Source organism: Beta vulgaris, chromosome 2 (genome assembly GCF_026745355.1).
Source record: "Beta vulgaris subsp. vulgaris cultivar EL10 chromosome 2, EL10.2, whole genome shotgun sequence".
In the NCBI taxonomy this organism is placed as follows: domain Eukaryota; kingdom Viridiplantae; phylum Streptophyta; class Magnoliopsida; order Caryophyllales; family Amaranthaceae; genus Beta; species Beta vulgaris.
The window spans coordinates 43032596-43043980 of record NC_079203.1 but is presented as its reverse complement, the minus strand read 5'-3'; the positions used below and the strand labels follow the sequence as shown (position 1 = coordinate 43043980).

At 35.8% G+C, this 11385-nt stretch overlaps 1 protein-coding gene across 2 annotated transcripts; it reads left to right on the top strand.

The window, feature by feature from the left end:
• Window positions 1-5538: 5538 nt before the first annotated feature.
• On the top strand, window positions 5539-11077 carry LOC104884223 (calcineurin B-like protein 10). Of its 2 annotated transcripts, XM_010668837.4 has the most exons (9): window positions 5564-5791; window positions 5881-6070; window positions 6167-6249; window positions 8050-8109; window positions 8894-9002; window positions 9103-9155; window positions 9230-9310; window positions 9568-9680; window positions 10387-11077. In XM_010668837.4, exons 1-9 carry the CDS (start codon window positions 5756-5758, stop codon window positions 10484-10486), a joined length of 825 nt encoding a protein of 274 aa, XP_010667139.1. In that variant the 5' UTR covers window positions 5564-5755; the 3' UTR covers window positions 10487-11077. The 2 variants fall into 2 exon arrangements, with proteins under 2 accessions (XP_057248645.1, XP_010667139.1); XM_057392662.1 differs by lacking the exons at window positions 9103-9155; window positions 9230-9310; window positions 9568-9680; window positions 10387-11077 and adding an exon at window positions 9076-9095 and having other exon boundaries at window positions 5539-5791.
• Window positions 11078-11385: the final 308 nt, after the last annotated feature.

Here is an 11385-nt window from a genome sequence, read left to right as displayed (position 1 = left end):
TTTCCGATTAGATACTTCAGTATCTCCCATTCCCTGAGTCGCGCTTGGTGTCGTCTCCCCCATCCCCGTGTTTCGTTCGTTTTCCTCACCCCTCCCCGTGTTTGGTTCCTTTCCAGCCAGTTGCGCCGTTCCCCCCATCCACGTGGCGCGTCGTCTCCCCTATCCCTAAGTCGTGTTCGTTGCGTCGCTCTATTTCCCTCCTTGAGTCGCGTCGTTACCCCCTACCCTGAGTTGTGTCATCTTTAGTTGTTTTCATCTCCTTCCCAGGTCCCCGCCGCCTGTTGCTCGCGGTTTATCTGGACTGCGTGTTGGTTCAGTCTTCCCCGCTCCCGTCGCTGCATGTTTGTTTCAGTTTTCATGGTATCCGTCTCCGTCCCTGTCCTCGTGTCTGGTAAGCACAATCCCTTGTTTAGTGTTTTAGTTGTTTTGGGCTTCCACTCCCCTTCCCCTGGTTGTGTATTGGGCTCCCCTTTCCCCTCCCCCTTGTTAGAGTCGGGATCCCCCTTCCGCTACCCCCTGTTAGTGTCGGGCTTCCCCTCCCCCTTCCCCGTATCTTAGGTTTTTTGTTCAAATGTGTGTTAAATTTTCAAATAATAGGAGTGCGTTGTTTTCGAGTTGTCAAAGATGTTGTCCATGGTCGGTTGTGGCTATTGACAAGTGTTTGTCAGTTGAATCAGGATTGGTGGTTCAAAGTTGTGATAGTAGAATATGTCAGTTTTAGGGAATATCTGCTGAGGGACAAGGTGACTCAACAAGAAGTTCGTGCGCATGGATGAGGCGATGATAGTTTTTCATGGTTGGGACATATGTTTTCCAGTTTCGCAAAATAGAGGTGTGTTCGAGAGTTCAACTTGTTTTGCTCTCTTTTTAGCTTAGCATTGATCTTAATGGTTCTTGCCTTTGAAACTTCACATCTGCAGGCGGCACCTCGGTTACATCTGAGGTTTTTCCGCACGCCCACTCATCTGCGTTTCTCCTACCTCATAGAGAACCCAGAATTACTCTCGAGCGAGAGTATGGAGTCTCGATGGAACATGACTCTTAGCTTCACGGAATCATGAGCTTATAATCCCAAGCGATAGTAGATTGTTGGGATTGCTCATGGAGCTAGACGCGACGCTCACCGTTGGTTGTTCGTTGTCCGGATCGTGAACATCATCTGCTTCTTCTCTCACTTCCATCAAATCCGAGGTTTGACTTAACCATCACAAACACTGACCAGAGACGCCCCCCTTCCTACGCGAGTTTTTATCCGTTGTATTTATTTTGGTTTCAAATGTAATGTATAGGTTCATTTGTTTGATTTCAATTTGGTTGTGTTAGCATTAGACTGTACATCCGCTTTTAATCTATACTAATATATTAAAAGGCGTGCCTAAGCCAGAAACGGTGCCACATGGCGCTCTCCATAAGGGAGTTTTACTCTATGTAATCCACAACAATAAAAAATAATACAAATTTACTCTATGTAATCCGGAACCTGAAGAACATACACTAAAGTCTTAACCACTAGACCAAATAATATTTAGTGTTATCATCTTAAATTATAATATTAATAAATGAAAATTTTCCTTACCTGAGGCTTAACTCGAGCCTAATAACTGATTAATATATAATTTCTTGTTGTAAAAAAAAATATTATTAGGCGGGGTCATGTTTACAACATAGAATATACTACGAAAGAAATTTTCAGCAGCCTTCTAACCGAACACCAAGAGCTTACAGCCTCTAGCAATTGTGGTTGACTAGAGCAAAATACGTGAGTCAGAATATAATTTCTTCTTCTTTTGGTCAAAGTTTTGTTTAGAAAAATTGGTGCATATTTTCATGCACATACTCAATCCTTTTCCACAAGTTTTTTTTTTTTTTTTTTTTTTTTTTTTTTTTTTTGTGTGTTTGCACCCGATTCACCCTTCGGGCGACATCGGGATCGAGACCACTTTTCCACAAGTTTTTAATACTTACTAAGAACTTTTTTTCTAGATATTATCAAAATATGGATTGAGTCATAGTGTAAGCTAAATCCCTTGGCACCGTTTACGTATAATTAGACATGATCGAGAATTTTTTTTCATAGTCAAAATCGCTAGTAGGGATAGCGGTTTATTATGATCATAAGAAAAAATAATAATTTTCTTCTCGCTCATTCCAACATGGATGTATATCTGGAATTATTTCATACCTTGACGAAAACGAGAACTAGGGTCTGTTTGATTCAACTTATTTTGTCTTCCCTTATCTTATCTTATCTTATTCTTTTCTGAAATGAGTGAAGATAAGTTGAACATAACATCTTATTTATCTGATCTTATCTTATAAGATTTTAAATAAGTTAAAATAAATTGAACAGAACAAGACTCGAAGATGTGCGATTTCCCGTAGTCCAGAAAAAAGATGTGCGATTTCACAATAAGTCAAGTTGCATAAAAATCAATTTAGTTAGTTAAGTAAACAATCAATTTAAAGATTAACTAAAATAAGTTTAGAAAACCACAAAATTAAGTTATAATAAAAGTTGTAAAAACTTTATCTCAATCATAAACCTAAATGATTACTCTAATAGTTCTTCTTTTCTTCGCATTTTTTAATTAAGCTAAACTTTGACTTTTAGATACTGTAGTACTTGTTTGGGAAATAATTTTAAAAAATAAAGATCATACAAATGTTCTCTATATCAGTCTAAAAGTTCTAAATTCACATTGCATTTTTAGGTCATTAAAATTACTTTGATGGAAATAAAGAAAATGGTCATTCATTGAAAAATTGGCTTCAAATGATGAGTGTGGATACGCAGTTTTTTATTTGATGGAAATAGAGAAGCATTCTAGGATAGATGGAAGGTCAAAATAGAAAATTATGACGTGAAAGCATCGCCTTACAAATTTTTTGTCCAAGGAGGAAGGTGCTACGGGTATCAAAAATGTCACTTTCTCACACTTGCACTTGTAGAATTAATCCCCTCATTTTCCTTATGTTAGTTTTATTAAGAAATAAGTAGTTGACTAGAATTGATTATGAGAAGATTCTATCATCATATAATAGTTATAACTTATAATAACCCTATTAAGGCGTTGGGTATGAGATATTTTATTTTAAGGTTAATGAAGTCTGGTAATTAATTGTTGATTTACCATAATATAAATCGTGTTCTGGATATATCTCGTCTCTACTTATTCTAAAATGTAAGAAATCATAGAGATTGATTAGCAAGGAAAATTCTTTGTGGATTGATTTATATTGTTGTGGAGGTGGATTGACCTGAAATTTGAGAAGAAGAGGAAAATTAATTTAAGGAGTTGCAGTAGTGAGATAGCAGAGAAAGAAAGATGGGAGAAGGTAGTGTGAAAAAATGAGAATCAAAATTGGGTAACAAAAAAAATACAAAAAAAAATCTCTACCTTAGGTGAGTTAAAGTGAGGTTAGTTAGTCGAATTCCTAAACTCATATCCTTATAGGTGAAAAATAAGCTGTAAGTCCTGAATGGTGAAAAACATGAAAGTTGAGGTCTAAATTCCATAGTTAAAAGTTACAAGACTTACAATCTGTGTCTATCCTCCATCTCCAAAATACAAGTTTATTATCCTAATTCCTAACACAAAGCTCCTCGATTAGAGATAAGAGATTTTTGGAGTGACATGCTTTTTTTTCCTTTGTTGATCGTTCGTGCCACCTTGAGGTTCGTGCTAGGCCTTTTGGGAATGGCTTCTAGTAGGCTTGAAGAAAAGGGTCTTGATTTTCGACAAGGATCCAGTTTCATGTAATTCACTGAAGGTTTCACTTCAACTATCGAGGATACTGCTTCGATTCAATAGGCTCCCCTCCTCTACTCTATCAAGACGAGTACTGAAGTCCTTTTCCCAATGGTAGAGAAAAAAACATGCTTTTCAATCCAAATCAAATACCTTCTCCAAACATGGCTAACATGTCAATAGTTATTAGTAGTAGTTAGAGATAACCATTGGTGCGAGTTGGTTAGTGGACCCTAGTTGGTCGGGTTGAGATTTATGGCCCAAGACTGGACCATGAAATTCATGATTTTGGCGGGCTAGTCCACAACTTGAATCTTGGCCCACATCGGTCTGTTACCGATTTTCACGGTTCGGGAAGTGGCTCGTGGGCCTAGCGGGCCGGCGGGCCGTCATGAGAATTTGTTATTTCAAAGTTATTTAATTGTTGGAATCATTTATTATTGTTACATAAAACCTTTAAAATTAATTAAAATATATAATAATATTAATATTAATTTATTATTTATTGAATTTGATTGAATTATAATATATGCAATTTGATTATAATATATTCAATTTGATTAAAGTATATACAATTTGATTAAAATATATACAATTTGATTAAAATATATACAATTTGAATAATTATTTGGGCTGGGTTGGACTGACTTCGTAGATCGGGTTGGACGATTTTAGTAGCGGGCTTTCGTGGATTGGACTCAAACAATCTGGCCCACGATCCACCCACCAATATCAAGGTTCGAGCTGGGTTGGATCGGACTTTTCGCGGGCTCAGCCCATACGACCAAGAGGCGAGCAGGGCTGGATCGGCTCACATTGTTTGGCCATCTTTAGTATATATTTCCTCCGTTTTTTAACAGGTGACATGTTTTCTTTTTAGGAAGATGTCACATCAAGTGACACATAACTCAAAATAGTAACAAATATTTCACATTTATTATATCTTTGCCATCATTTAATTGTTTTACCTACTCACTTTATTCAATACTCAAATTTGATTGATTATATAAATGGTCCAAATATTCTCTAGACTCCTTGTTTCTCACTTTCTCTATATACTCCCTCCGTTTCAAAATATAAGTCGTTTAAGGTTTTTGCACATAGATTAAGAATTTAGTTAATTTTAGTTAGATTTGCATGGGTAATAAGAATTGACATTAAATATTGTATTGATAATACCAAATAACCTATAAGCTTATCTTGATAATATAAAATTGCATTTAATCTTACATTGGTATTGTAGAATGCCTTATATTTTGAAACAAATTCTTCTAGCTAAAATGCCTTATAATTTGAAACAGAGGGAGTATCACTTATTGAAAAACGAAAGAAGTACATCCCTTAAAGAAAACATGGGTATAATATGAGGATCCTTTTTATTACTCCCTCTGTTTCAAAATATAAGGCATTCATACTTTACGAAAATTTGCTTTGACCACAAATATTTCTCAAATACAATAGATAAAAATTATACCGTTGGATTCGACTTGAAAAATACTATAATAATATTATTTTTTAAAATTTTCTATCAACATAAATTGAGAGTAATTAACGGTCAAAGTTCGACCTCGAACATCGTGCGTGCCTTATATTGTGAAACGGAGGGAGTATACATTTTCCATCCTCCCAAATAAGATAATCATTAGATCCAATCAAAAATAATAAAAAAAACCATTACACAAAAAACCATCAGACGCCTTAAAAAACAAAAAATCATTATAATGCCGATGAGGTGTCATATGAAATACTGCGCATATCAGCCACCAGCACACCACCAATACCCTTTTACGTACTACTTATAACTTATCCTTCTAATAATTCTGTTTCCCTCTAAATACAAAAATACCTTCTCTTTCTCAATTCTCTCTCCTCCTCCTCCTCACAATTATTTCCACAATCGAGGAGAGGATTGAGGAAAAAAAAAAAAACAGATCAAACAAATCTTTCCAAGATCTTTATCACTCTTTCAATTTGTTCTTTTGTTTCCATTATTAACAACTTCAACAATGGGTTTCAACAACAATTATAGTCGTAATTCATCCGTAATTTTCTTTCTCTCTCCTTCAATCATTCTTCAATTCTGGAAAATTATTTGATTCTTTTTTTTTTTTTTGTGGTTGAATTTCTGCAGATTTCGAGCTCTTTGACGCTTGGAGAGAAACTTTGCGCTGTAGTTATACCTTTCGTCGCTATCGTTGAGGCGCTTGCTTTCGGTGTTGCTCATTGCTTTGAATTGGATCTTCCTAGAATTCAGAAGAAGAAGAAGGATAAATGCGAATTTCAATTCTCCGACCTAGCTCGCCTTGCTAAGGAATCTCGATGTATAATCGCAACGAAATTGAATTTATTATAGTAATTATTTCTTGTGAACAATGATTGAGTTGTTGAATTTTTGTTGAATTGTGATTTGTTTGCAGTCACTGTTAATGAAGTGGAGGCATTGTTTGAGTTATTCAAGAAATTAAGCAGTTCAATTATCGATGACGGCTTGATTCACAAGGTAGTAATTGTTTTTTTTAATTTGTTATATTATTGTTTCCGTATATCTGAAGATTGTTGCTCTTGCTTGTTTTAATGGGATGGGATCTGGATTGGGATTTGTGAAATTAATGAGATGAATTTTATTTGAAGATTTGCTTGAAGTTGTAGGAACTTTTAGTTTTTGGATTTAAATATGTTAACAAATTACATTTGATTGTTTATTGAATTGTCTACTCTGGTCAAAAGATTGATTGCAAGTTACACCACCTCGTATGAACGGGAAAGTTGTAGGAGAAGCAGTCAACTAATAACCTCAATTAAATCACCTCGAATACGTGGAATGAACCTGATTAATTATTCCTGAAACTTAGATTATTTGAAGTGCATGTCACATTCAGCGTAGAGCTCTAGCCACCAAGAATTGGTTGCATTAAGATCTGGTATGATATGTTCTCTGGGTTTTGCTGGAACAGTTGAATTGGCCTTTTGTAGAAAGTCCCCGGAGTTGAATATTGCTGGGTCTTGTTGGTAATTTTTTTCACTCATTATTTTAGTATTCCAATAATTTGAAGTCGTTTCCAATATGTTAGGGGGTAATGTGGAACCTTGGTAGTTGAATAGGAGGTCAACCATCAAGGTTAGTTGTTTATGGTGGCAGCGGTGGTGGTCAGTGGTCACAAGAGTGCCCAAGGAAGAAGGAGGGGTATAAGCTTTGTAAGCACAAGGCACAACTGTTGGAGTGTTGGTCAATGCATTTAACTTTTTGAAAGAAATATATTGAAAAAAAATCCTTAGTAAATTCGAAAGACCATGCCCAAATGAAGTTAGGATGTCATATTATATTTGGAAGACTTTTCTGTCTTAGTTGTTACATTGTGCCTTTTCTTCATATGCTCCAGACTATATAACTGCTAGCTTTCATGAAAAGTTTCAATATTTGAGATACAAGTCAACTGACACTAGGAAGTACGTAATTGTTTCCGTCACTTTCAGGCCCTCTCTTCTGTATCTTCAGAAATACTATTTCAATTATCGGCTGAGAAGGGGTGAAATTGTCTGTCCAAGCCTCCAAGGTCTTTTAGTTTTTTAACATTACTTTATAGTGATTTATGAGTTGTTATTCTGTAAGAAAATGGGAATTATTAAGGCAAACGCTACAATATGATCATCCAATTGGTTGAGAAGCCAAATTGAAGGTTTCTCGAGTGAAAGATCACCCTATGTGGCCCTTCTAAATCCCTCACATGGCATAATAAGAACTGTGACAACGATTCTATGGTAGGCTCATGTGATGAACTTCGATTTACTTTTTAGATCACGCACAAAGAATTTTAGCAAATTGTATTAGAGGCTTAGATATGTAAGCTGCTAGTTAAACCTGACCAATGGACCTCCCACTGCTACCGTCCTATATATTGATCTATAAGAAACTTGGAAAATTATTTAATTGTTACTGTGACCAGCATTCTTCTTCTTCTTTTTCTTCATTCTTTGGGTAGATCTTTCTCTCATCTTATGGAACATATGCCTTCTCCAAGTTCTTTTCTTTATTGCAAACCTCTTTCTGCTGATTAACAATGGAATCTTCACGGTTTTAGAAGGGGTTTTGCGTTTTGTGGATGATTCAGCATGTTCCTTACAGTAACAAAATATATTCAACTTTGTCTGTGTGTGTTTATCTATGATATTTTGTTCTAGATATTTATGTTATCGCTTCCTTTTTATGGGCTTTGCAAACACTATTGATGAGCTAAGTTTATCTGGTCTTCCTGTTATAATTGTGAAATCTTCTGATTATTTGATCTTAATTGATAAGCAGGAGGAACTTCAGTTAGCACTTTTCAGAAGTTCGTTTGGTGAAAATCTTTTTGTGGACCGGGTAAGCTGTTTCTCTTTCATGCTCCCTTCATAGCTGGATGTAGCTTCTTTACGGTTGTACTTATGCTTTGTAATTTTGTGGCCAAAAGGGGTATGAGCTTAGTATGTCTTAATTGTCAGTGTAACATATCAGCATTAATTAGCAATATATGCTACGGTGGTATTCAACTAAAAGTGACTGTAGTACTCTAGCTATCTTCCTCAAAGTTTTCATGAGTTCTGATTAGTTGGACTGTGATTGAATTTTTGTCCCTTTTTTTGGTTTAGGAGGAGTTGCAAAGGCAGTAGAGATGCACATGTTTTCAATCCAGGTCTCAGATACAATTTACCGTAGATTTAAGAGCTAATTAGCTGTCTTTTGCAATATTTGATATATTTACATATGGAAAGTTCTTTCACCTGTTGACTAGCAGATTAGCAGTTGGCCACTGATGTAGGAACCAGACAACACTAAGTGGTGGCTTTCCTTCCCCACAAAGGTTGCCTTTTGATTTTTATAGTCCAGATGTCATTCCCTGATGGAAGTGGTCTAAATCTTGTAGTTTCATTTCAGCAACAGGACTAAACTGAACAAATTTAATAAATGTACTGAAAGCTGAACCTAGTTGGGTAATATATATTTACTTTCTGGGTAAAAGGAGGATGTATTTCATTGGAGCTTGTTTGCCTCATGTCATGTAATTAGCAAGGCTGCAATGTATATGGCTTGTGGTCTGGCTGGCTGGGGGTTGCTCTTCATTATCTGTAAAGATCTGAACATTTAACCACCTCATTTGGTTTCACAGGTATTTGATATCTTTGATGAGAAAAAAAACGGTGTCATCGAATTTGAGGAATTCATTCATGCTCTGAGTGTGTTTCATCCCTATGCGCCGATTGAAGATAAAATTAATTGTAAGTATCCGATCCATGTTCTTGTCCTAGTGTTTTTAGATGTGACCTTTTAAAACCAGTCTCACCTATCTAGTGTAAAATGTTTGTTCACATTTTCCAGTTGCGTTTAGGCTGTATGATCTGAGACAAACTGGGTTTATTGAACGTGAGGAAGTAAGTCTAAGGCAATGTTTCCTTCTCATATTTAGTTATTTCAGAATTAAATCCTGAGATATGTCTGTTTTCAGGTTAAACAGATGGTAATAGCCATTCTATCTGAATCGGGGTTGAATTTGTCAGATGAACTTGTAGAGGCTATCCTTGACAAGGTAATTTTTGCTTAGCATTGAAGAAATTCAATTTTTTTTTGTGCCTTTTCATCTCTTGCTTGCAAGAATCTGGATAAGTCTGTTTTTGAAGTCACATAAGAGATAGGGTGTGTGCATTTGTGCACTCAACCACCATAGGCATTGATAAGATTTTGGATTTATTTCTTGCCCTCAAAACTCGAAAGTGTGGTTTTCCTTAGCTATAGCTGAATGTTTGGACCCAAACCTGCTGCTTATACATTTTTCGATTTCTTCAGACGTTTGCCGATGCTGACGCTGACGGAGATGGTAAAATCTGCATAGAAGAGTGGAAAGAATTTGTTCTTCGTCATCCCACTCTTTTGAGGAACATGACTCTTCCATATCTCAAGTATGTCCCTTTGCCTTCCACGACTTCTCTTTCATTCTGTCACAAATTTCTTTGGTTTAATTAGCTTGAAGTTATGTTTGGTGATTTTTGCTCCACTATGAAGGTGAAAGTAAATAAATGACTATAAAATTTCTTTTTCAATGTCATTTTGAGATCAAATGGTCTTTTACTTTGTCAGCAAATTTTATCATCTTTCAGAAGTTGGATTCTACTCTAATTGATAGTAAAAAAAAAACTATGTCAGTTTGATAATTGGAGATTGCAAACCATAATAAATGCTGTAGGACTGGTTCAATTGGTGCTCTGTCTATGAGCCTATAAGATTATTAATTTTATCACAAAGTACCTCAAATTTTCCAAAAGAAAGGACTTTGTGGTGACCACTATACTGTATGCTGGTTAATTTTAGTATTATTATTTATTAGACCATCTTGTATATACGAGTGATATTCAATTGGTTCCCTGATTGCTGTTATAAAAGTGTTAGTTTATCCCATCTATAGTATAAGAAGATAGACTGTATGCTACTTGATTTCAGTTCTAACAGATCATCTTATATATATATACAATTGATGTTCCTACTAGGCTTCCTTTGATCGATGGGTTACCATCTAATTCTTTATTATTCCCTTTTGGAAGGGGGTGGTGGTGGTGGTTGGTGCAGTATGCAGCCTAAAAGTTGACCACTCTTTTGTGAACTTTTCAGGGATGTAACCACATGTTTTCCGAGTTTTATTTTTAATACTGAAGTTGAGGAAGAGCCATATTCCTACAAGGGGATAACCACGGTGAAGATAAAAAAGTGAAGGTATCCCAAAAGACAAGGCCATCTAGAATATTGATCAATGTCAGGAAGTCTGGTGTTGTGCCGTTGACTAAATTAAGGGTGGTTTGGGTAGCCACCATTCTTTTGCGGGATCTGCAGTGGGGCTTAACTGCATTGAGGAGCAACCACACTTGATACGATTGATCCATAATAGGAAGCCCGTGAAGTGCGATGTATTTCTCTATATAGGGCTTGACCTGCTCGAGGAGTTTAGGGGCCTTTTAATCTTCAACAAATCAATCCTTTCTCCCAAAATTGGGTGCCCCTGCATAAATTTTCGAATAGCCTTCTTTTTACAGGGTCGAATAGCTTTTGTATTCGAGTTGGGCTATTTGGCCAAGGGTTTGGTAGCAAACAAGAAGTTCAATTGCTCATTTGCCTTTATCTGATAACCCAGTTTTTCTCTCTTTGCTTGAGCAGATAAGGGTAAATGGGTAATTGTATTTGCTTGTTTGCTTCCTAACCGTTGTCCAAATAGAATTTTTCTTTGAATTCCATCAGCTTGATGGATATACATATTTGTAAAAAAATATTGGTTCAATCTAAGCAAGTGTAATTATATTTGAAAGAACCTGACAGAGTAGTTGGAAAGAAGTCCAGTATTTAGATGTGAAGAAGATGAATTCAACATTGATGATATCTGTTAACTTCTCTTTGGTAATCATCGGTGTGATCAAAGGCTCGATGTAAGTAGCAGACAGGCACGTACTAGGGGATGGAAGGTGAACGACGATACTAAAAATGTAGATAAAATAAATATCGACTTTAATAATACAAAAAATTAGGGGAAGTATGCTTTACAAATCCTAATTACGAGTTATTTTAGAATATTTTAAAATTTAAATATCTGAGGTGTCTTCCAAAAATGACTTGTAGCTG

What these genes read in the sequence shown, in the direction of transcription:
- LOC104884223 (XM_010668837.4), top strand. Translation starts at nt 5,756, where the DNA reads ATGGGTTTCAACAACAATTATAGTCGTAATTCATCC. An exon ending in CCTTGCTAAGGAATCTCGAT is followed by an intron (nt 6,071 to 6,166) that starts GTATAATCGCAA and finishes ATTTGTTTGCAG; the next exon opens with TCACTGTTAATGAAGTGGAG. An exon ending in ATGACTCTTCCATATCTCAA is followed by an intron (nt 9,681 to 10,386) that starts GTATGTCCCTTT and finishes TGAACTTTTCAG; the next exon opens with GGATGTAACCACATGTTTTC.